This window comes from Copidosoma floridanum, unplaced genomic scaffold, assembly GCF_036245765.1.
Source record: "Copidosoma floridanum isolate Cflo_tuat_1 unplaced genomic scaffold, Cflo_Japanese_pri ptg000009l, whole genome shotgun sequence".
NCBI lineage: Eukaryota > Metazoa > Arthropoda > Insecta > Hymenoptera > Encyrtidae > Copidosoma > Copidosoma floridanum.
In genome coordinates, this window is record NW_028321886.1 from 9,143,153 (window position 1) to 9,169,176 (window position 26,024).

A 26,024-nucleotide genomic window follows, 5' to 3' on the forward strand; every position below is an offset into this window, starting at 1 on the left:
TACACAGTTTTAAAAATTAACGAAAAAATATAACTCTGCATGTTTTCCAGGTCGTCGGCTATACGCATGCATACCTTTAATATCTATTTTGAAATACAGAGGGTGGTTCGCGTTTATACTTATTGTTTCGTGCCAAGAACCAACAACTGCCACCGCGCTTTATCAGAAATTCATATTGCGCCTCGCATAAGAACAATCCCGCATATAATATTTTCGTCGAAATTCACTTCCACTTTATGTAATCGTCTTTTCGCGCGTAGCCCTCCCATGTGCGCGAAAAAGGGACGTGAAGCCATAATTTTAAGAACCATCGGCTCTGGTCCGAAATTTGGTTTTTGAGAAAATCATCGTGTTTTTTAACTTTATGCGTCACTATTTTTTAAATATACCATAATAGATAAGATGTTAAATAATCGTCAGTACATAATAAGCCATTAATTATCCATCATAGGAGGCACTCGCGTGTTATTTTCAGCGGGTAAATTCATTGCGACCAATGGCACCGTGCCAATGAAAAATAAGAATATAAAAAAATTTTTTCTCCCTCTCGAGTATCCTCTCCCTGGCAGCGTCGAAGATGCAATTTACTGTGAAATATGTATCAGTTTATTCTAATTAAAATCAAAATGTATCCTCGTGCGTGTGTTATTATGTTTGCTGAGAGTCAATCTTTGTACTTTATACTCACATTGGAGTTTGAATTCAGATCGAAAGCTTTCGCGTGCTTTCCTCCCGTACCTTACACCTACTTCTAGAAAATATTACAGTATTATCATACAATGCGACGTACGATATATTTTTGGATAATCATGACACGCCAAGCACGCGAGCGTCGAACATTTAGCGCTGATTTACACTTGATCATCATTTTTTACCTTATCTATATAATATCGCCTCTTTGATAATACCCACCTACTATCACTTGAGGTAGAAGTACGTGTGTGTGCGTATAAAAAAGTATAATATGTGCCTTTAAGCCACGACAAAAAGATTTTATAAGCGTATAACCCTTGCTCCAATCTCCGTGTTGTAAACTTTGTAATCTCTCGTTTATTTTATCGCGCCAACACACGCACATTATATTCCTGTACACGTGAATAACACGGCACGACGTGTATTATAGATACGTGATAGAAATTTTCGGCTTCTGTTTACCTTTATATACGTATATACGACAAGCGGGTTAAAAATATACCTTCTTCTTCCCAACGGAAGCTCGCGAGTAAATGTGGAAATTTCAATCGTTTAAGTTTAAAAGATTTTTGAACTTCCAGCTCCATCCTGCCGTTGCATGTATACAACGAAAGCCTTTTTTTTCTTTGGTTGTAATATTACGGGCGGAGGGTGGGAACTTGTAACACTAGTAATCAAATTTAAATTATAAGATATACCTACTTATAGGTATACACCTCTTGTGAACTTGAAAACGTAATTGGAGACAGAGGTGTACGAATATCATTGTATGAATTTCACGTTTAATGAATCGAGTGTGAAATAGTAGTAATAATATCATTGAGAATGAAAGCGTCAGTTTGAATAACTGTAGAACCAGGTGATTGTACATAATATAGGTGTACTACCTTGTAGATAAGTATAAGAGTGAAACACATCCATCCTCGTCAAATTCTGCACTACGATTTTAGCGCGTTACTTACACCCTAGTTACTTAGCAGCGAAACAGTAAAGGTGTGCGTCACTGAAGGTAATAAATATTACATCACAATTAAGTATATCGGTATCGTAACTCGTAACCGATGAGTGTGTATTACCTTACGGTTGAAGTATCACTTTTCAAGTGACAGATAAATAAATAGCTAGCACGTTACAATTTCAATTTTGCGAAGAAGTAGGTATATGGGAAGGATCTCCCATTCGAAACGTATAGGCTTATGGGTACCTATACATATAGGTATGTATAGTGCGTCGTAGTTAGAGTGACATTGTTTTGTTTACCAAAGTTGCAGAGCGCCTGGAGCCAGATAGTCCCGACGTGCACGCCTGCATACATCCGAGCTCGAGATCCCAGATACCATCACCCGCATCATCAGCTGGAGGGTCCAAAATCCAGCCTAGACTGCTATATAGAGAGGAAGAGCCGAACGAAGAGCAGGACGAAAACATACACATATCTCTACTCATCAGGTAGGTGTGGGTGGCGTGTATACAAAACTATACATATATACACTTTGACGCGGCTTGCGCGCGCCGGTATATATATATATGAGGCATTTTGGAGCTGGAGCGTTGTATATGTATATAAACACACACACTAAAAACATACGTATATATGTTGTACCGAGCAGGAGCAAGCGAGATAGCTGCAGCGTACAAGTGCAGCAACAAAGGCAAGAAAGAGAGAGAGTCAGCGTAACGAAGGCGCACACACGCACACCACACATATACATATATATATTCATCCGTGCGCCTGAGGTGGTGGATAACAACTAGCCGGCAAAATGAATGAGCATGACAGTAGAGCAGTCAACCGCGAGCAGCAGGCGGAACAAGAGACAGAAATGGTTGAGCGCGAACTTGCCGAGGACGCCGAGTGGAAGCGTATCCAGCAGAACACCTTCACCCGCTGGGCCAACGAGCACCTCAAGTGCGCGAGCAGCCACATCTCGGACCTCGAGACCGACCTCTGCGATGGCCTCAAGCTCGTCAGCCTCATCGAGGTACTCGCCCAGAAGAGGCTGCCCAAGCACAACAAGAAACCGACCTTTCGCTCCCAGAAGCTCGAGAACGTCGAAATCGCCCTCAAGTTCCTCGAGAACCAAGGCATTCGCATCGTCAACATCGGTACGTCCCTTCTCACGTTTCACCATTGCTTGCTGCCCTTATCATCATGTTACGTGTCAAAAATTACCTTATCCTGCACGAGCTCCAATCCCTTAATGACCATTCCCATCGTAACTTGATCCACTCGTACACCCATCACGTATAACTTATTGCTAGGTATACCCGCAAAAAACGTGTACCACAATGCTCCCGCCCTTTTCGCCTCCGCCAATCTGCCACTCCAATTCATTTTTAATCGGTCCTCTATAGTTGCTCGTTCGACGTTTTATTTTTAGCTTTTTTTTTTTTTTTCGTAATTACTTGATTACGTACGTTTCGAACTATTTTCACGAGTATATATTACTTATATATGTATATAACGTTCAAGTATGAAAATGTATCGAACGGATCGTGAAACAAAAGATTAAAGTTGAAGAAAAAAGCGGATATTATCGTCGCTTACAAAGTATATATCAGTCGATTGTCGCGAGGATCGTTAAAAAATTGTTTGAAGCAAATTAGACGAATTAATATTCAGCCGCGACGGTTTATTATTATAACACGCGTCAGGCCTTGCTTTAACGTTTTAAAATAATGTCACGCACAGAAGCGATAAGTAAGTAACGTAATTGAAACGCGAGCGCGACAATTAGAGTCGAAAGGGGGGAAGAGAGAAAAAAAAAAAGTTGCGACAGGTAGCGCCCGGTGCTTTCGGCACAATTTTGGAAATTCATCAGCTGATGGTTATCTGCTATTGCCACGCGCCGATAGCACCAACTTTTTATGAGTTACGAGGCGCGTGATGGATAATTCAAATCGAGTTGCTGATAAAAAGAAAAAATAGTCCCCTATGGCTTTTTCATTAAGCTCACCTTAGTTTAAACGTCAACCCGTGCAAGCTGATCATACCGGTGTACGAATCCGGTGATTTTCAAAGTCATACGATTAATGTGTGAAACAGCAAGACCTTAAAAATTCCGCGAAACTGCACAATGTATAAATACAGGACCATGGGGGCGCGCAAGGATGCATGGCATAATGTCACTATATACATATGTATGTATATCTATGGTGCGCGCGGAAAGGCGCGGATCGATTATTCGGCCAGGGAGGCTGACTCTGCACCGGCTGCTTTTCTCCCCTTTCCCCGGCACCTGTACTCATTAACCCGATTCGCTGACTGTCAAGGCTGATTTTTTTTATTAATTTTTCAATAAAAAAAATAGGTGCACACGTACAGTGATTGTCTGCATTCGTGGCTAAAGACGGGCGAGCGCAAAGTAAGCGGTAAAAAATATAATTAATTTCCAGTAGACGGTGGGAGCTCGATACCGCGACTGTTGCCTGTATACGTGTGCCATTTACAGTAGGTATATATTATAAAGCACACCTGTGTATAGGTGATGCGAAACGCCCTCGCCATACCGGCAAAGGCGTATATATATGCACATATATACCTATCAACATACACGTGCTTCTCGATCCGTCCTCGTGTCAGTCGTGTCGTGTATACAGGTATATATGAGTAAATGTGCCTATATACACATCAACTATCTCCCGAATGGCCACTTGTTGACGAGTCGAGTCGCGGCTTTTGCAGCCTATATGTGCGCTCCGCGACCCGCGCACTTTTAAAAAAATTCGCCCGTTATTTCGACAATCTCAAAGAGTCTCACGCCTTTCCTTATTTTCATTTTATCGTGCCATATCTGTATGTCATGACTGTATGATATATATATATATATATATATATATATATATATGTAGACCTTGGAGTTTGGCCCAATTGAGTACCAAACATTGAAATCGAGCGTTCAATTGGTACCTACTTGCCATACAATCGCCGCAGTTGCCTCCTCTCTCTGTAATTAAGCCGCTCGCTATAGAACTTGGCTCTATATAATATTAAGTCGTCGTTTTATCGCAACTGATATTTAATCAGCGTCGAATGGGTAATATGTTTTCCTACTGTAATTTGTCTGCTCGAATAACCCCACGACAATTGATACCGTGTCGTTTAATTTTGTTTTAATTATAGATGCTATGAATTGCGTTCTTCTAGTTGTGTCACTTTACACTAAAAGTGTATATATATATATATATATATTGTCCGACAATAAAAAAGCAACTGTTGTCGATACTCGAAAAAAAAAAAAAAAAAATTCCCACATCACAGAGGGGCATTAGCATCATCACGTGATCGCGAAACCCTGGCGTTGAGAAGAAATCGGTTGTGTGAGTATATACCTGGATCGTGCGCGGGAGCGCTCGCTGAGGCAATCGGTGACGTCAGCGTCTAAACTCGCACCGAGTATACACACGGCTGCTGCTCCAGCACCTCTCTCTCTCTCTCTCTGTGTCTTCAATGCCGTCATCGAGGACGCAGCCTGACATTTTTCTCCTTCGTTCTTTTTTTTTTTTTTTTTTTTTTTTTTTCTTCCCTCGAGCCTGCCTTTTTGGGGGGCCTACTGCGCGCCACTAAATTATGATGTATATGTGTACCTGCGCGACGAGGAGTCGGGAAAAAGGGGAGAGAGCCCGTTGGGCCACTGTCGAGAAATCCCAGTGGAAACACCATGAAGTCCAACCGGTTTTTCTTCCCTTCCCCCTGCCCTTCGCCTTCGCTGACTCCCAGGGCTTGGTTTTTACAAGGCGCTGCTCGTTGTTCATAACAAAGCTGATGGTAGAGTTTTTGGAAAATTTTTCCCTCGAAAATCAAACACTACACCGCACGGTCGTCGTCCCCTTTTCTTTTGCACTTTCAACATTGAAATTCGGTTAATGTTTTTTCTTGAAAAAAACGAAAATTTGGCCCATCCGTAACGATTTCCCAATGACGCCCACTTTCAAAAACTTAACGACTTTAAAGGGGGCGATAAGCACCGGCGCGGATAGCTATTACAAATAAGCCCTACTTTCTCACGCTACTTATTACGACAAACTCGGATGGACATGATAAGAAAAAAAAGAGAAAAAATGTCCAAGTCACCTACGATGAAACGCCATACAGAAGTGGTTCCTGAAGAAATTGGCCGTATTGTATCCACACGCATACATGTATATACACTCGTCCTTTCGTATAACCACTCACGGCCTGACGTGTCATGCGTGTACGTATGTATATATGTGCTCACGAGCACGTGTACACTTATATACACGAGATGCGGCTGGAGATTCATGGCTCGCGCGTTTTAAATGGACGTAATTCCATATGATGAATCTCGAGAGTGGGAATAAAAGACGAAAACCGATACGGCGCCAACAGTGTGCCGTGCAATATTATAATACTATAGGTATTACATACTTACACGAAATTCCATTGGCCGCTTGACTTGGCGATTCTTTTGCATACACTGAAAGTTTTTCATTGTCACGCTTATAAATTAGTTTGGTAATTTTCAAGCGTGTCGGGCAATATTATGCACGTTCACATTGCACATGTATCCGCGATGTGAATTGATTTAGCGCCACCCATGAAAAAAAAAAAAAAAAAAAAAAAAAAAAAAACGATTGTTCGGTTGGGAGATCGAGCTAATTTTTTGAGATCGCGAGAGCAGACAACAGATATACTTACTTGTTTACACATCAGAGAGATCCCAAGCGCAATAATGCCAAGGCCATCCTCGGCAAGTGATTCAATCTGCCCGATGATGATCATCTCTTCGGCAAACGTTGACTCAACTCTCTCGCGAGCAGTACTTGTGTGACGGAAATACAATTAGGTGGTACACGCTCCACTGCTTATACACATTATTGTTATTACGAGCTTGAGATCGAGAGTATGTACGTGGCTAATAATAGTATACAGTGGCATCGGCCCCCCCGTGATTTTTCAGCTGTGCGATAACACTCGTCCAATAAGAAAACATGTAGCTCTCAGCTCTCATATTTCCTATTTTTTTTTTTCATCTTCGATTACGAACTCGGCGCGAGTACGATGCGTAACAATTGCATTATTGACGTAGCAAAATCATCATTGAAACAGGTGTGTAGCCGCGAAAAATAACAACATCCGCGTGAATATCGAAGCCGCGCTCCAGATCGATCCAGGTTATTGATCTTGTGGCATCGCGAGCTACCAGCTATTGGATAAGCTGAAATAAAGAGAGGAGCTCGGGTTTGATCTTTTTTTTTTTTTTTTTTTTTTTTTTCTCCTTCAGAGAGATTATACGAGCACAATGAGCGCTTTCATCTCTCCACCATTATCGTTTGGGAATCGCAAAGTTGATTCCACTTCTCAGTGCCTTCCTCGTGAGACTCTTCATTGGATCGTCTCGGTATCAAGAAGAATGGAAATTGCCAAAGAAGAAATCGATGGCACTGTAAAAATAAAATCCTTCATTCGAATTTTACGTGAATATTTTCATAAAAGCTCTTTTTTTTTTTTTGCTCGCGACATGACGCTCGGCCAGCTTACATTGGCAATTCAAGTGTAAAACTAAACACAATTCAGTTTCTGTCACGGGTTTTGAAAAATTCCAAAAGTTTATTTTTAAATACGCTCAGGGGTACTACTTGGAGTGTTTTTAAGTAGAACACCTCCGCGCTTGGAAATTAAACCTCCGAAGAAGTGTTTATCATTACCTATACACACCAAAGAATTTTAAAACTAATACGATATACGAAAGCAATGAAAAAAAAAAAAAGGACCAAAAAGAGTTCAATACTTCTTGGAAATGGTATCATAGTGAGAAAGTTTTTTCAACAACGCAACCAAAGGAAAAAAGGTCAATTAAACCTGTGACATCAGTATAAGTGATTACATCGACGCGAGAACGGTAATATCTCAAAATATCTATATTTATATTGATGTCATTTTTCCACGAACACCTACGTTTTCCGAACTTCATTATTATATTATACAAACGTGTGATGCGGTATCTGTCTATTAAACGCTCGTTTACAACGACGATTTAGTTAGCCTATCTGTTTTTTTGTAAAACGAGTTACTCCAGAATAGTGATGATAATATACCCAACCTATATTATTTGCGAGCATTTCTTAAAAATAGTTTAAAAATAGAAATGCCGCAACACTTGAACATTTTTTTAAGTTAGTTTTTTTTTTTTTCATTAGTTCTGTCCACGCCGTCGATAGCTGAAATAGTATTTCTGTAGACTGTTGCGCCACTAAGATATGTTGCAATTGTACAGTTAAACGCCGATAGCGCGATAGACGAAATAATGATGTCGAGCGCTCGAAATTTTTTAGCATAAGGTGACAATGACTGCGTTACTTACCTACAATGACTGCATCCGAGCGCGTCTGACTCACTACTCGCGTCACCTGTATACTATACTTATACGCTCACAATTAACATTGTCTCCACACCGAATATGCAGATCCGATGCTGTTGGCTCTTTCTATATACTGCAACGAAGGCGCATATAATATACATATACATGTCTGTTGGAATGAATGACAATTAATTTGATCAGCGTCCAAAAAGCATCGGGACACGCGAGCCGGCGACAACTTGCACGTGTTGTTTTTTCAACTTTTACGCGACTACTCGTTTCCCGAGCATTTAGTGGAAATGTATTTTTGTTTTTCGCAGCCCCTCCGTGGGTGGTGATGTATATGTGTCGCGAGAGATGTACATTCTTACGGCGTTCCGCGCGAATCGAAAATAGTTTTTGACGCATCTGTTTTTTCTTTCTTTCTTTTTTTCCCCCTTAATTTTGCTCGTGGAGAGGAATTATATTTTCGCTAAAAAATCGTGACTAACGATGGCGGGGGAGCTTCGAGTCGAGCCGGGTATATATATATATTGTTATACGTGCTGCCGGGCGATGGACGTGATTTTGAAATAAACAAGAACACCGCGAGAAAGAGGAAAGTGGTGGTGTTGCACAATGTGATCGCGCCCACAGTCGCGAGGTCTAAAATTGGCGAGCGCCAGCTTTACGTGTATGCTTCGAGATGAACTTTTCTATATACGTTTAGCGCTGGCGAGCTTTCGCGAATGAATCGAAAGGGGGGGGGGAAACGAGATATGCGACGTCTATATAATAACGATATTCTCGACCCAAGTTGCGCTAATATCCTATACCAATGTGTGTAGTCGCTGAAAATGCGACACCTTGAGGGATTCATAATTATATTTGCCCATCAGGTGTAGTTTAGTCTGTTGACTCTGTAATCGCCTTTGCAATCCCTTCTCTCTCCAATTAAAATTCATGCAATGGTATTTAAACGTTTTCAGAAGAAAATATTATGAAAACACATCGTGCCACGCGTGCCATATCGGCAAACGATGCTCTTTTTCTTGGTATTTACCATATATATAATATATATACACTGATAAATTTGGATGAACATTTTTCCGAGGTTTACTTCTTGGTATTTTATTGATGGGTAAAAAAAAAGTTATATTCTGACAATCGAATCGAATGACAATGAAAAATGATTTGTAACGGCAAGTCCTCGTAAAAAAAGGTCCCATTGGGATATTTCAAACGTACAAACGAATCGGTTGCAGACTCGTCGCACATAGTCGATTGCAAGCTCAAGCTGATCCTCGGGCTGATATGGACGCTCATCTTGCACTACTCGATCTCTATGCCAATGTGGGAGGGTGACGAGGTCAGCCCAGACAAGGGCGCCACCCCGAAGCAGCGCCTCATGCAGTGGATCCAGTCAAAGATACCGGACCTGCCCATCTCCAACTTCACCTCGGACTGGAACGACGGTCGGGCGGTTGGGGCCCTCGTCGACGCGGTCGCCCCCGGGCTCTGTCCCGACTGGCAGGACTGGAACCCCAAGGATGCCGCCCAAAACGCCTCCGAGGCCATGGGCTTGGCAGACGACTGGCTCAACATACCCCAGGTGCGTTACTCCCACCTTTGAAGAGGAAAAACTTCCTTCGAGGGAAGAGACCTTCCAGTAGCCCTCGTGGACAATTTTAATCATTAAAGTTTGCACTTGTAGTTGATCAAACCAGAGGAGATGGTTAACCCGAACATCGACGAAATGTCCATGATGACGTATCTATCGCAGTATCCCAACGCAAAGTTGAAGCCCGGCGCGCCTCTGCGCCCAAAAACTAATCCAAACAGGTAACGTGGACCCACTTTTTTTTTTTTCATTTTCTCTTGCCCATCGAGGTATCTTTCACCCATTCTATATATACATATACCAACGCGCATATGTTGTCACGCTAAGATCACGAATCTAGTATAATCATCATGTCTTTAATTATTGAATGTACATATACATGTATACAATGATGATACGATCATATATGTGCTTTGAAGAGAAAAAAAAAAAAAGAAAGAGACGAACTGTGATGGAAAAAGTTGAATAATTCATAAATTTATTTCATGCCTCGAATGCAGTGTGCCGCCACCGCGGTAAGTCATTCAACGCGCATCGCTTTTTCTGTATATACTTATACACGTAATCGTAACAAAAGTAATACGTAGTCCTACAGTGTTTGCGGATTGGGATTTTTTTTTATTTTTTATTATGATTTGTCTCAGCGCATTTTAATTTATATGCTTATTGCCAGTGCGACGTTTTTAACATTTCGTAGGAAGCACCGCTTTACGCTTTCATTGTATATATCAAGCGCATCACACCCACACTCTGATTATTTATTTCGCATACGTATACTTGCTGGTTTCATTAACATTTTTTATTTTGGCACTACTTGTTATTATTATTTTTTTGCTCTCTTTTGCTTTGCGAACAATGCTGCTGGCACCAACAATAACAACAGCATAAAACCACTCGATCGGAAATACTAAATCATTTTTTTTTGTTTTACACACGACACGAGGAGCTGTCCTTGTGTCATTTGTTTCGATATGATTAAAAAGTGCAGCTTTGATAACATTAACGATGTATGGATATTGCAGTCGGTGTCTATGTACAGAGACGCCATGTATCTATACTTTTTTTTATTTGTTGTAATCTAAAAATATTAAAATTTGTGCGCCGTGAGGTGAGGTATATGGGCAAATGTACAGATTGACGGAGAATGTTGCAGGGTAAGGGCCTACGGTCCTGGAATCGAACCGACGGGCCCGGTCACCGACGCCCCGGCCAACTTTATCGTCGAGACATTTTCCGCTGGTAAGGGAAATGTGGAAGTTACCGTCGAGGATCCGAAGGGTGCTAAATTACCGGTAAGGCGTTCGTACTTTTTCTCCTTTTTCCTTCTAATTCAAATCGAATATATTGTGTTCTCCTCGTGTTAGGTTGTTTATTTTCGACCCCGGATGTTTTTCCGCCTATTTTTCGTCTACGTTTCTTTTTTTTTTTTTTTGAACAATTTTTTCGCTCTGTAAAGAGCTTAGGACTGTTTATTGTCGGATTTTTGTACCTTGTGTCGTATTTTTTCTGCTCATTTGAAAACATATCATTTCCAGGCACGACTGCTTCATAGTCGTATCTTATGTTTTATTCGGAGAAAAAACTATAATAATACTAAATAAATACACTATTTTTGGCTGCAATGTAATTTTGATATGTAATTTGTCAGCTCCAATACTATGCAGGATTAAATGAAAAAGAATAAACACGTTTTTTGTACTTGTTAATTTTAAAATTGACACTTTGGACCAAAGTTGTGATTTCGCGATAGAGATTAATATGCGATAACTCTTGCTTTGTCCATACAGTTATTCCTTCGCACTAAAAGCAGAAAAATAAACTTTGATTTTAATGAATAATGTAGCAATCGTGCCTTGTACGCTGAAATTTACTCCGTCATTCACGTAAATGTACCCACTTGTCTGTTTTGAAAAAGTGAAAAAAAAAAAAGAAAAAATATTCCACCCCGTGATTTTTTGAACCCTCTGAAAAAAAAGATTTTTCTTCCGATATGTATATTTTTGAAAGTGATTTGTCGAGAGTCGTGAGAGTATGTAGATAACAATTTTTGATGTGCCTCCTTACTGTAAGCATATTATCATGTATGTGCCATTGAAAAGCTCACCTCGTAGAATATGATCTTCTACAGCTTCACACCTGTAGGCATATTCATAAACGTATTTGTCGTGAATACGCACGAAGGTAAGGTATATACACATATACATGCATTCCATTATCCTTGCCAAACATCCATGAAAAACTGGATAGTTGGCGGGTGTGTAAACTTGTTGTTGAAGCGTTTGAAACTCACCTACGTAACAAACTGTTTTTTTTTTTTTTCTTTACTTATTTATTAACCCAAAAAAAAGTGTAATCAGATGGATAGAGAGGGAGAGAAATTCATCATTGTCGCGTGGCTGGGTTGCAGGTCAACATTAGGTTCAACAACGATCGCAACCTCACGTACTCGGTGTCGTACACGCCGAAGACCGACGGCCCGCACAAGGTGCGCGTGCTGTTCGGGGGTCGCGAGATCCCGAAGAGCCCGTACTCGGTGATGGTCGAGGGCCGCGCGGGAGACCCGACCAAGGTAACAGCCAGCGGCCCGGGTCTCCTGCCCGACGGGGTCGTCGTCAACCGACCCACCTACTTCGAGGTCTTTACCAAGGACGCCGGCAAGGGCGTGCCCGAAGTCATCATTCTCGACCCTCAGGTTTGTCCACACGCCTACTATATCAACCAAACGTATCCCATATGGTATTTTCCAATTCTTTTGTTTACCGATCTAATCTTCCGCAGGGTAACAGAGCAACGGTGCCGGTTAAGCTGCGCCAGACCGCACCAGACGTCTACCGCTGCGAGTACACCTCGCCGATTATTGGATTGCACTCGGTTAACATCTTCTTTGCTGGCAAGCTCATTCCCAACAACCCCATCGGGGTGCGCGTGGCGCCGATCTCTGACGCGAGAAAGTGCCGAGCGTACGGGCGAGGCCTGCTGGCCAACGGCGTGCGCGTCAGGGACGACGCGGACTTTAAGATCTTTACGAAAGGCGCGGGCGAGGGAGTGCCCGAAGTTAAGGTCATTGGACCGGGTGGTGTCAACTTGCCGGCCAAGTACGTAGTTCTTATTTTTTCAGCTTTATATTTTAATGGTTTACCAAAGAATTGAGGTACATAAAACGCTCGTCTGGTTGTAGTCTTAAAAAAATCGACGACACGACGTACGAGTGCCACTATTACCCGGTTAAAGACGGCCGTCACATTGTCATGATAACTTACGGGGGCAAAGAGATACCAAACTCGCCCTTCGAAGTCAACGTGGGTGTGTACAAGGAGTCCGACATCCGAGTCTTTGGGCCTGGCCTGCACGGCGGCGTAGTCGGACACCCGGCGCGGTTTACCGTGGACACGAACGGCGAAACCGGAGCCCTTGGTTTTTCGATCGAAGGGCCCTCCAAGGCGAAAATCGAGTGCAACGACAACGGCGATGGTACTGCCGATGTCGAGTACCTGCCAACGGAGCCCGGCCCCTACGCTGTGCACATACTCTGCGACAACGAGGATATTCCAAAGTCGCCGTACATCGCCACCATCGTGCCGAAGAGCGACTTTCATCCAGACAAAGTATATACCGTTCCAAAGTTTGAAATTATTGCAGGAATCGATATTTCTTTAATTTGTATCGGTATTGAAAACGCTTGGTTTGGTCTTAGGTCGAGGTTCACGGTCCCGGAATTCAGCCATCGGGATTGGTCATGGATAAGCCGACCAACTTTACTGTTGACGTGAAGAAAGCAGGACAAGCTCCCTTGGAGGTGGCTATTCAGGATGCCCTTGGTAGAGACGTACCAATTAAGCTTGAAGACAAGCGTGACGGAACGATACAAGCACATTACAAACCGACCTCTGGATCTCAGCACGTCGTACAGGTATGCTCACATACATACGTCGGATAGTCTATGGATCTCGCTATGATAAATGTAATAACATGTGTCAAAATTTTTATTTCAGGTCAACTACGGCGGTGTTGCCACGAAAAAGTCACCATACAGAGTCAAAGTCGAGGCTCCATTGAACCCTGCACTGGTGCAGGCCTTTGGTCCCGGGCTTGACAAGCCTGTGAGGACAAATACTCCCACTCACTTTAACGTCAACTGTCGCGAGGCTGGTCCTGGTGAATTGAAGGTTGACATGAAAACTCCAGATAATCGTGACTTACCAATCGAGGTTAGTGACAACGATGATGGTACCTACACGGTCGATTACGTTGCACCAGAGCCGGGCACCTACACCGTCAACCTGAACTATGGAGGCTTGAAAGTACCCAAGAGCCCCATGAAAGTCAAAGTTTTGCCACACGTCGACGTTTCGAAAGTCAAAATCGATGGCCTGTCACCGAGTAAGTGTTATCAGAAGTTTACAGGTTTTTTTTTTTTTATATATTTATTACCCATTTGTAAATTCGGTCGGTAAGAGATTGATTCTCAAAAAGATGCATAGTTTGCTTGATCCTGGAATTGAAAAAAAAAAAAATTTCTCATGAAAAACAAAGTTATTTTAGTTTTTTATTTTTTCACTGATATAATTCTTAAACTTAGCATCTCTTTGAAAGTCGTACACAAGTCGCGTAGGCCACAGGGGATGGTCCAGTGTGTGAAAGTTACCAACGCTTGTACTTGTCAAAATCTAGAAATCACCAGAATTCGAAGAAGAAGACCGAAGAAGAAGAGAAAGAAAGAGAAAAAATGAAAAATAGCGTATGACGAAAATTCCAGTGGAATCCGTGACGAGCACGCGAGTTTATTCTCGGCCGAAAAACGAAGAGAGCTTTTTCTATAAATACGTTGACTCTGAGCCGGATAAATATAACAGACTCGGGGCGCGGGAAAGCGATAGCTCGAACGATATACACTCGATGGGGCAATCCCCGCGAGCCGAACCGTCTCCTCTCGACTCGTCCTCCGTAGATGAGGTGACGCGGCTCAAGTACTTGCTGTGTTTTAGCTTCTCATGTAATAACAACAACAACACCTGACTACATTGATTGGGCACGCGATGACTTATCGAACTACGTTGAATAAGTACAAACTGCTTGTGGCTACAGCGCTCTCTAACTCTCTGTAGACGCGTTAAAAAAAAAAAAAAATGATGATCCTCCCGCGCTTTTTATAATCGATTGGTTCTTGTGAATAATAACCGCTTGAGCTGACTCACGCAAAACTGCCGGCAGATCTCTCGCGCTCTGCTTGCTGGTAACTTAATCCGCAGAGGCCCCACACAGCATCAGCATCAGCCGTGGCAGAGCAGTAGTAGCAGTAGCAGCGTCGTTCGATATAAAACGGCACCGAGAACGGGCATTATTATACTGCACCTTACACTCGCGGCTAAAATACTCTGCACGCAAATATATATAAATATACGTGTAGCAGTAGTAATAATAAAATAACAATAGTGTACACATGGTCATACATAATATACAATTATATATAAAAATTAAGACGCTGAACAGCCCTTGGCAAGTAAAGTAAAAAAAATAAAACGAGGCGGCGGCCCTTAAAGCCGCGCCGCTCAACAGCATCCAGCAGTTCCGCTTGCTGACCCAGGCGGCGGGGAGTCCCGTCGACGCGCAGGTCTCGATAAGCGCGCCCTCGGGCTCGCGGCCGCGCGCAACCGTCCAGCCGATCGAGACTGGCTACCTCGTGAGCTTCACGCCCTCGGAGCCGGGCGAGCACCTCATCGGCGTGAGCTTTGCCGGGGAGCCGATCCCTGGCTACCCGCACCGGATGATCTGCGTCGAGAGTTACGAGCCCGGCCGGGTGCGGGCCGACGGTCCAGGTCTGAGCCACGGCCTCGTGGGCCGGCCGGCCGAGTTCCTCATAGACACGCGCGGCGCCGGCCAAGGCGGCCTCGGAGTCACGGTCGAGGGCCCGTGCGAGGCGGTCATCAATTGCCGCGACAACGGCGACGGGACCTGCGGCGTTGCCTACCTGCCCACAGAGCCCGGCGACTACACCGTCAACATCACCTTCAACGACCAGCACATACCCGGCTCGCCTTTCGAGGCCATCGTCGTCTACGAGCCGGCTCCCCCCGAGCTCGGCAGGATTCGCATCTCGGGCCCCGGCGTTCAGCCTCATGGTCAGCAGCATCTCACCACCACCACCACCACCACTTCATGCACCTCATTGTAACAATATATTACATCCTGCACATGTTGTTAGCCGCCCCTCGGCACACCTGCCCCCTTTTCCGTTGTTTCTTCTAAACACTTGTACTCATCATGTATATCATATATAAGCTCTCTTTCTACCTGCTCTCGCTCGACAAGTACCCCTCGGGAGGACGAAGATGACGACGCCACGGCTGCTGTTGTTTTACACCTATACGCTTTAACCCCTTTACTTTTCGTCCCTCTTTACTTACCCCTGAACAATTTTTGTGACGCTCGTTTTTCCTTCCCCCTTCAGCATGCTGAACTCGAGAGTGTGCACGATTTTGGTGTGTTCCTTTTGGTGTATTGCAGTGCTCCACAGACAAAGTGCGTGATTTTTTTAACCACCCACCCACCCACACACATGTATATTTATATATACACTCTGTGTTGCGTATATTTGTTTGTTATATGGCTTATTTGTTTGGCTGCTTATGCTGTTGTTGCACCAGTTTGTGTATTTTTAGCGGCCCGATTCGTGGATTTGCGTTGCTCCGTGCGTATGACTGTTTGGTGTTTCTAACGAATCCTGTGTTAATTTTATGGAAAAGAGGAAAAAAGAAATAAAAGAAAGAAAAAATTGTTAGATTGTTCACCGCCTCGTTTGAGAACAATCACAAGTACTTGGCCGTTGTTGTATAATTTTGTGAATGACGACGATGCGGATATATATCGTTGTACCGGCGTTGCGATATACTTTGATGTAACTTTAGTCGTATGCATATATATATATGAATGGATGTATTGTAGCAAAGCTCGTTCAAACTAAAACACCACGACACTTGCGTTTCAGGCTTGAATCTGTACCAGCCGACCGAGTTCACGATCGACACGCGTGCCGTGGGCAAGCCAAAGACCGAGCGGGAGCACATCCAGTGCAAGATCAGCAACCCGAGCGGCAACACCACCGACAAGGTGATAACGCCCCTGGCCGATGGCACTTACCGCGTGAGCTACACGCCCGTCGAGGAGGGCCCCCACACCATCGACGTTCACTACGACGGCATAGCCGTGCCCAACTCGCCCTTCAACGTCGACGTCAAGCGCGTCAGCGACGCCAGCAAGTGTCGCGCTTTTGGCCCTGGACTCCAGAGAGGCGTCGTCAACAGGCCCAACAAGTTCACCGTTGAAACCAGAGGTGAGTCGTGCACTACAACTCGATTTGACGCGCCTGACGCTAATCGTGGGATACAATATATGTATTTTTTTTTAGATGCTGGCTCGGGTGGACTCGGACTGGCTATCGAAGGTCCTAGCGAGGCTGTTGTCGCTTGCAAGGATAATTGCGACGGCACCTGCAGCGTCGAGTATCTGCCCACCGAGCCCGGTGACTATGATATCAGCATCAAGTTTGCCGACCAGCACATTCCTGGCTCGCCCTTCACGGTCATTGCCGACAAGCAGGTGAGCCTTACCTCCTGTGAGACCTCGCATCTTTCGAGCTCATTGAGAAAAATAGATGAGTAAGAAAAATACTTTTGCACCTTTCAGCAGGAGGATGTTAGCAACGCGTTCGCATATGGACCGGGTGTGGAGCCCCGTGGAGTTCACGAGGGTGTGCTGGCCACCTTCACCGTCGACTCCAGCAAGGCGCCGAATGCACCGATCGACGTCAAAGTTAAGACGGACCGCGGCACCATCGGCAAGCCCGAGATCAAGAGTATCGGCAACAACCTTTGGGGCGTCTCGTATATGCCCTCTCAAGCCGGCAGCACCGTCCAGGTGGACGTCAACTACGGCGGCAAGCCCATACAGAAGAGCCCCTTCAGAATCAAGGTCGAGGCGGGTGGTGCCGACGCCGACAAGGTCGTGCTCTCGGGCCCTGGTGTACAGCCGGTCACTACCGCCTCCTTCCCGGCCGATTTTGTCGTCGATACCTCCAAGGCTGGACACGGAGACCTAGACGTGCAAGTTCTGGTAAGTGAACGTAACAACACTAATTACTGTAATCGTGAAAATTAGATGATAATTATGGGTGTGATTTGTTATTGCAGGGTCCGGACCAAACGCCCCGCAAGGTCGACATCCGCAAGATCGCGGACGGCAAGCACAAGGTGACGTACTTGCCAGACGACTGCGGCCGGTACAAGGTGAGCGTCAAGTACGACGGCAAGGAGGTGCCCAACAGCCCGGTTAACGTGCAGAGCGTATCGACCGGTAAGGCCGACGCAGTAAAGATCAAAGAGGGCGTCCAGCGCACTCTCGCCCAGGGCGAGGAGTACTGCATTACCGTCGACACCGAAGACGCCGGCCGCGGCGCGGTCACCTGCCGCATCCGCTCTACCTCCGGAAGGTAAGCCAAGAAATCTTATCAACCATCGCTCACCGCAAGCTCTGCACTCGTGTCGTAGCCTATTTTTATTCACACGGCCAGGCTTTGGTACATCTTCGCTGATATATACCGGTCCATTTGTTACAACTACTGCGTAGTTTCGGGTTGAAAGCGCTAATAGGTATTATAGGAAGTTTTTTGAGGCGTGAGCCATGCAGTTTGAAAATACAAAGTCACAGGTAGCACAAAGTGTTTCTATGCTCGTTTGTTCACTGACGACAGTAATGGATGTTTTAACGAGGAGCCAGTCGGGAGGATTCAACATTTTCAGCAAAAATACACTATTTTCGATCAGTACACATAAATCTTGGTGCAAAAATTTCAACAATGCCGTATGCTTCGTACGAGACGTCGTAACTAACGAGCGACCGTTTATTGAGCGTGACGACACTTTCATCACAATACTACAGTACACCAATTTTCTGCTAATTCCCGACAGACGCCAACGGCCATTTAAAGAAAACGGCAATAACTTACTTGTCACGTTTCAACACGGATAAATATGTTTCGTTGAGCTCGCTGCGATGGCAAAAAAAAGAAAGAAAAACATCGATTATGAAACAGCTCGGTTTTTAAATAAATCGACGAGGGAGGGAAAAAAAAAAAAAAAAAAAAAAAACAAGAAACGTCGTTGACTGGCACGCGCGCGCACTGGACAGCCTAGAGGAATAGTCGTTTAAACCGTGTACGCACACTTACACACGTTTATTTTAAACTTAGCGACGAAGCATGTAATATACGTATAAACTCGAACCCTATACCCTGCCATGACTATTATTACAACTATATGCGTATCACCGGGTAATGCATCACGCGTAAGTAGCCCCCCCCCACCAGTTCTGATGCAATTTAATCTCTTACGCGTGCGGGTATCAATCCCCGAGACACTCGACAACGTGTTCCAATTTGCATAATCAGTTTGATGCCCCGCACGTGTCGCAATGAAAAATCACTCGCCTCGCGATTAATCGGCCGATTCGCAAATGATGCGTATACAGCTAATCGTTAAAAAAAAAAAAAAATCCAAATTAATTGTCGCTCGAAATATTGTAATCTAATTTCGGACGGTGTATACGCATACGTGGGCGTGAAAAGGAAATAAATTCGCGCTTTACGAGCCGATGGGTAGGGGGGAGCAATCAAATCGGCGGGCCTGGAAAATATACAGTTCCGCGGAAAGCGATTCTCCATCATAGTATATGCTTTTCTCGTTTGTTTTCGTTCCGAGAACTAAATATACGTATATCTTTGGACGAGCTTTGGCGCATCGATCGAAATCTTTTATAAAAGCACGTTATGACGTATGGATGCGTGAATTTTATTGTTTTTTTGTTTTTCGTGCTTGCAGCGAGGACGTCGACGTCGACGTCGAGGAGAACACCGACGGCACCGTCGACATCTACTACAAGGTGGCCGACGAGGGCGACTACACCTTGAACCTCAAGTTTGGTGGACAACCCGTCCCGAACGGCCTCTACACGTTTACCGTGAGTACATCATACATCTCAATGTACATGTATATGAACAGATTTAGTTTTTTAGAGTAAAAAAACAATGTTCTCCGTTTGCCTGTTGTTCGCGGGAAACCCCGAGAGTGAAAAAAGAAAAAAAAAAAAAAAAATGGAAGACACCGGCGAGCGGCGATCCCATCCGGTTTATTTAGCCAGCGTTGCATATCGCACACACCGACTCCCTCCCTACGATATTATACTCTAGATCGTCATCTCGCATCTCTCGGCACAAACTACTGTGCCGTTGCTGACGGTTTTCTCTCTTTCCCCGAAATATACATATACATCTCGGATGTCGTGGCGTGGGTGGGGGGTAGGGGCGCTCGCGGGTCTATGTATAGAGGCGCGTGAATGTGCCTACACGCGGCAGGACATTGTCGTGAGAGGCCTCCAGTGCGACACAGTTCAGTCCGAAGGCACATCTTCGTCGCGTCAAGCCCCACCCAGTGGGCCAGTGTCAATTTACCGATAACCCGAGCCGATCGGCAGTAGCAGCAGTTACCAGCTGGACCAGAGGTACACCGTCCACCCACCCAAAAGGTATACACGTAGCTTCGGGCACCTGCTCCTACTCTTCGCTGCGCTCTATACATAGGTATCATATGCGCTCTTATCTCGCAAGTAAGTGGTGGCGCGCGCGCCAGGGCCTACCTATACACGCGTCGCGTTTAATGGGGACGCCATCCCCTCGCGATGAGCCGCTCCCTCCCACTCCTCGAGGCTCCGATCTAAAATTTCCTCCTTCAATCTCATTGGATGAGCCATCCCTATACCATATCCGCCATTCGGCTTAATGTTTGCTGTGCCATTACACCTGCATCATCGCCTACCTGTGCGTATAATATATATACGTATATACACGTACAGATGCACGGGGACGATCGTTAGATCGCCAACGTAAATATAAATATCATTAATTTTCGATTCGCTCAAGTGGGTCACTCGATCGATTAGTTTTCAGTATTTATAGATCGCTGTCACAACACACTGCGCGTTACTCGAGGCTATATTTTTACCCAACAATCTCGATACGGATCTTTGCGCACTTTTTTTTTTTTTTTTCAGGCAAATCGAAAAATCGGTTTTGGATACACCGAACCCTTGTTTACAGCTGCGAGCACTTTTTTAGTTTTTTTTTTTTTTCAACTCCCTCGCCCGTTACTTTTATTTATAGTCGACGAGGAGACGAGGGAACTACGCGTACGGCGCTGCTCTCCCCGGAATGTTTAATTGATTGTTATTTTTGGCGAAATAATCAAGCGGCAGCCACCGCCGTGCATAGCATTATTGCCATCGCATACCGGGTGCACACAATATTATTCCGAGTATACTAACATCGTACCGGTCGCGAGTCGGTAAAAAGCATATAAATATGTATAGCTACGTGTAACGGCCGGGCTCGCGGTTATTAAACGGCTATTCGGGCGCTAGGGTCCATAGAGCGAGCAAGGAGGAGCGGAACGAGCGACGATGTATATTATTTATAATTAGAAATAAAGAAAGCGGGAGTGGGCGCGCCGGATCTTAACCGATCGCGACAACTCCGGCCGACGGGGAGGTCGCGAGGTGGAGTATGCCCGGGCTCTTACCTCTCGGTACAGGGGGCATGAAAAAAAAAAAAAAAAAAAGGGCCAGCAGAGTTAAGTGGAGGCCTTGTCGCGCGAGAGGTTGTTTTGAATCTCTCGCGGTCCAGCGGTAGCTGCGGGCGCGGACTATTTTGAGTGCTAGTCGCTTTCCCAAATTTATAAGTGCGCTCGCGCGCCTTTTCACCAAAGCCGCCGAGTAGAGTGGGTGGACGAGACCCGGCTATCTCTCTCTTCCTCCGGATTAATGACTTTGGTTAAATTAAACGTCGCACCTCGGTTCGCTAGGTACATACTCCCTCACCCCCCGCCCCCTCCTCACGGGGTTTCTTTTTCTTTTTTTCTTTTGCTCGATGGCCCATCGCGGGAATTAAAAGGGCCGTAGCTCAGATTATGCCAGTACATACGTGTAAATATATTTTGGAGTCGCGCCTTTCGCGTGTTATTTGCGCCTCCGCTGCACCCCGTTGTGGAACGAGTACATATTTATATTTTGCACCTACGAAGCTCTAATCCGCTCGCTGACACTTGTATATAAATCGCTCCCGCGCAGACCGAGAGTATACACTGCAGTTGGATATGCTATTTCTCTACTCTGTTGTGAATTTAGTTACGAGCTATATGTATATTATGTGTGTTCATATATATAGATATAACTCAATGTCGCTGCCGTACGTTGTTTGTTGCTGTTGAAAGCGAGAAATTTCGATCTATTACCGACTCTCGTTTTTCACGGAAGAGAAATATCGTTGAAATCCATCTGTTTTCATAGTCGGCAGTGCGCTGTCGGTGGGTGCTTTTGTCAAAGTGCGCCCTTTCAAAACAACCGATTCCAACCGAAAGCGAAGTTTTTCGGATTTCATTGAAAGGTCTCATGTTTTTTGACACCGGAGTAAAAAAAAACAAAAAAAAAAACAAATGAAAATCGGATCGTACCTACATCCATACGCTAATAAGAACAAAAAGAATTCTCATTTTTCTTGTCCAACAACAACAACGACGTATGTATATGGGTATCGAAATCGAGCTTGAAAGTGTTTTCGAACAAGCGCGTGGCTGCACGCGTGTATTTCCGGTGCTGAAAATTCTTCAGTACCCGGGCGCCTTCGAAAAACAAAAATGAGCCGACAGAAATCGAGGCGTCGGTCCACCGCTCCTCGTTGAACGTAAAAAAAAATCGCCGAGGGAAACGACCTGACGTTATACATGTGTATACCTACTTCGCGAAGAGAGCAGTGATTCAGCAATTGTAGGGTACATACATCCACAAAATGTTGTAGTGGGTGCGCGTATCGCGGGCAAGACGTACGGGCGGAACAGCTGCGGGATGCGTCGCACGGATGGCTGATGTATACCTTCGAAAATAGAAGCGGACGTAAAGGCATCCGAGATGCACGTACACATAGGTATATAATATATGCAATATAATGTGTCGCGCTTGTGCGGGTGGTGGCGCGGGCATGAACTTATCTGATCGACGCACGAAATTCGCTATACCCCCCTCCCCCCGCCCTTCCACATGTCGTTTCTCGTGAGAAAAACAATCCGTAGCTTTGTGCAATAATCGATCGCGGGGTGCCTCCGTGACTGCTACTCGCGGAAGCGCGAAAGCCCGCGTCATCGAGCGCGCGGTGTCTCCTCGTTGCTCTCCGCCTCTATACTATCGCGTAGCGCGAGTGGGTGGAGGGAATACGCGCACTTTGGTGTTGTGCCGTCCGCAAAGCGTCATAGACGGCAATTCGCATTGTCCCACCCGCCGTTGTTCCTCCTCCTCCTCCTCCTCACCCGGATCTCTCTCCCTTGTGGCGATCGTAGGCGCGTTGAAGTTTATACTTACCGTTGACGCCACTACTCCCGTCCTGCCACCGTCGTCGTCGTCGTCGTCGACGCGATCGTGTACGATATTCCTACCCGTTTCTCAAGTTCATGTTTAACTGAGGGTAAGTTGTTGTTGTTGTTGTTGTTGTTGTTATTTTCTTTCTTTGTCTCTTGATTTGTTTATTTATTTATTTTTTTGTTCTTCTCCGATTAATTGTTTCGATTCTGACCGAAAGAGGATAGTGATGCCGTATACGGGTAGATTATACACTGGCAAGTAATGTGCAGACATGTAAAAGTTGTTGCTACCGCGAGAGTAGAACAGTGCGCCACGTAAGTTCGGATTCTAATATTGGGGTGTATAACGGGAGGCGATGCTGCGGCGGATGAGTGTTTGTGGCGAGTGTCGCGCGTCGAAATACTTGAGTGAGTTTCCCGGTAAAACGGGAAAAATAAAAAGAGATAAGCAGTAAACCTTGCCTGCTTACTCCCCGAGGCTGCACACCGAGGTAACCGAGGGGGTAGGTATACGTGCTTGCTCATACACGGGCCATCGAGAGCGTGACACAGCGGCACAGGTGCCGGAGCCACGGATTTTGTGTATACATGTGGGTGTAATGCTGCTTTTGCCACCACATACCTGTGTTGTAGTAAATACGCAAGGTATACGGTATACTTTGTACGTTCAGGTCCAGGATTTCTCTCTCTCTCTATTTCTCTGTCGCGCGTTACGTAACGCTGGCAGCCGACCAGTGCGTAGATCACGAGCGTGTAATACTCCAATTAAACGAGGTGTCGCGCCCTATGATTTCCCGTCACGCTCGTTTTTCTCTCACAACACATGCAAACCGTTACGTTGGAGTTGCTGGAAACATCTTCATGGGAACGATGTCGCTCTCCAGCATCGCGTACGGGGGAGTCGTATTTTTTTTTTTTTTTTTTTTTTTACATTACTAGAACCTGTCGATAAGCACACCATTTATAATTTCTCGGAGCGCCGCTATTGTGCTAGAAAATGAGGCAAGTGCCAGCTCGTCGTTCCCTTGTTTCGGCACAAGAAAATAAATTTACGATAAAACCTGCCCGCGTAAATATAAACCAGCATAAAGGAGGTCTTAATTAACGGGAATTAGATATTTCTAGTTTTTAGCACAAATTGTTTCATCACGCTGACGACGACGACGACGAAAAGTCGAGAAATAGTGTGTGTGTGTGTGTGTGTGTGTGTGTGTGTGTGTATGTGTATATATATGTTGTGCCTGTGTGTGCGTGTGTGCATTCACATATTATAAACTGGGATGAAATGCGTCGCGTGGGAGTTTCGCGAATATCGAAACTCCGTTTTTCGGGAGGAAAAATATTTTATTTTTTCGGAAATGGGAGTCGAAATGGGAGATGAAAAATTTGTTGATATTCGATGTGTGGGTTTCGCAATTGATTAACGGGTAAAACTCCTCGTTTCAGGCTTCGGAGGAGTACAGAGAGACAACGACGACTCATAAAACTCGGCGGGGCAGAACGACCAAGGAGAAGCGCATAATCGAGCAGACGAGCACCAGCTCGACTTACACGACAAAGACTCGGAGCACCAGCAGTAGCACCACCACCAAGCAACAAGAGTCTAAAACCAACAAGTACAACCTCATCCGCCTCAACGGAATACCCGTGCCTTCAATCGCTGGTGGGAAATTTTCATGTGAGTACACCCACACGGGCTTGTTTTTCAATTTCACCGACAACTTTTTCTTTCGGCCGCTCAATTATTTTCGTCCGCTTTTTCAAATAACCTCGGGTAAATGAGGCGCGCACCCGGAATTACATTTTTTCAAAATATGGTCTACGGTGCGTTAATCTGTACCACACGTAGTTATATCGCGTTGTACCCCTCTCCCCATCGAAAAACAGTTTTTTTTTTTTTTTTTTTTTTTTTTTTTCATTGTCTACACAGGGACTCACGAGCATATACACACACACACACGTGAATTTATGAAACTATGCCAACAATTATAAGAATTAGAACCTTACTTAATCCTCAACTGCTAAATATGATCGCGTAATTTATGGCCCGAGAGATTTCAAAAATAATTCTCGGACTTATATTTATACCGTCCAAAAAATACTGTTCGTAATTGATGAGAGAGTCTCGAAAACTTTTCGGGAATTCCTGCCGAAACGCACCGCAGAGGTGATATAAATTTGTAAAATTTGTTTTGCCCTTACCTTGATACTCGTTAAAATAATTTCAAGCCGCGATGTTGCTAGCCGGATCCATTACAACCGGGAATTTCGACCAACCCGATGTGCTATTCGTTACTTGCCCATTTACCGAGACAGCCCGCTAAAATGATCCACAAGTTAAAATAAAAATATGTGTGGGTCGGTAGTTACATCGATGCCCATTTTTCAATGGAAAATTCTTCCATAAGTATCATTTTTTTGTATTCGTAGAAGTTTAATGATTTGCTTTTATTCTATATGTGTATACCTATACGATTAGTGATGATTAATTTTCTGAGCAATATTTGAGCATAACTTTCATAGAGCCCAAAAATATTTTTAATAATAAATACAGGCATCGAATGTGTAGTTGACAAATTTTAAGTTCATTGCTCGGAATATAATTTGACGGAGGCATCTATAAAATTTTCTTAACAATTCATCGAAAAACTCGTTTTTATTGTTTCTAATAATTTCCACTAAATTCTGCTTCTAGATGTTATGGCTAATTAAAAAAAAAAAAAAAAAAAAACATAAATTCGTTAGTAATCGATGTAATTGCTTTGAGGGTGAAATGTATCACATTGAGATATTTTTTTTATTCCAAATTGACATACGTGCAGTAGAGTCCAGAAGGATCAATGTACAATTTCAGCCGTGCAATGAAAATTGTACAGCGTATAGCTGAAAAAATGTATACCTATACCATGCATGCAACATCTCTAATGAAAAAAAAGAAAAAAAGAAAAAAAGAAA

The 26,024-nt window shown here is 44.5% G+C and overlaps 1 protein-coding gene across 4 annotated transcripts in view; it reads left to right on the plus strand.

Annotated features, from left to right (window-relative positions):
- cher (filamin A protein cher) overlaps positions 1 to 26,024 on the plus strand; it is a 37,381-nt gene that overhangs the window by 1,012 nt on the left and 10,345 nt on the right. Inside the window, exons 2-18 of one of the 4 annotated variants that reach the window (XM_089589776.1) lie at positions 1,959 to 2,142; positions 2,304 to 2,799; positions 9,260 to 9,606; positions 9,709 to 9,836; positions 10,116 to 10,130; positions 10,769 to 10,907; positions 12,023 to 12,307; positions 12,394 to 12,710; positions 12,794 to 13,220; positions 13,310 to 13,525; positions 13,608 to 13,995; positions 16,601 to 16,945; positions 17,021 to 17,211; positions 17,299 to 17,724; positions 17,802 to 18,100; positions 19,488 to 19,626; positions 24,516 to 24,747. In XM_089589776.1, coding sequence (XP_089445902.1) covers positions 2,457 to 2,799; positions 9,260 to 9,606; positions 9,709 to 9,836; positions 10,116 to 10,130; positions 10,769 to 10,907; positions 12,023 to 12,307; positions 12,394 to 12,710; positions 12,794 to 13,220; positions 13,310 to 13,525; positions 13,608 to 13,995; positions 16,601 to 16,945; positions 17,021 to 17,211; positions 17,299 to 17,724; positions 17,802 to 18,100; positions 19,488 to 19,626; positions 24,516 to 24,747 — 4,237 coding nt within the window. In that variant the 5' untranslated portion in view covers positions 1,959 to 2,142; positions 2,304 to 2,456. Of the gene's footprint in view, positions 1 to 1,958; positions 2,143 to 2,303; positions 2,800 to 9,259; positions 9,607 to 9,708; positions 9,837 to 10,115; positions 10,131 to 10,580; positions 10,664 to 10,768; positions 10,908 to 12,022; positions 12,308 to 12,393; positions 12,711 to 12,793; positions 13,221 to 13,309; positions 13,526 to 13,607; positions 13,996 to 16,600; positions 16,946 to 17,020; positions 17,212 to 17,298; positions 17,725 to 17,801; positions 18,101 to 19,487; positions 19,627 to 24,515; positions 24,748 to 26,024 lie in introns of those variants that run through there. The other 3 variants (XM_089589777.1, XM_089589778.1, XM_089589779.1) reach the window with 3 other exon arrangements.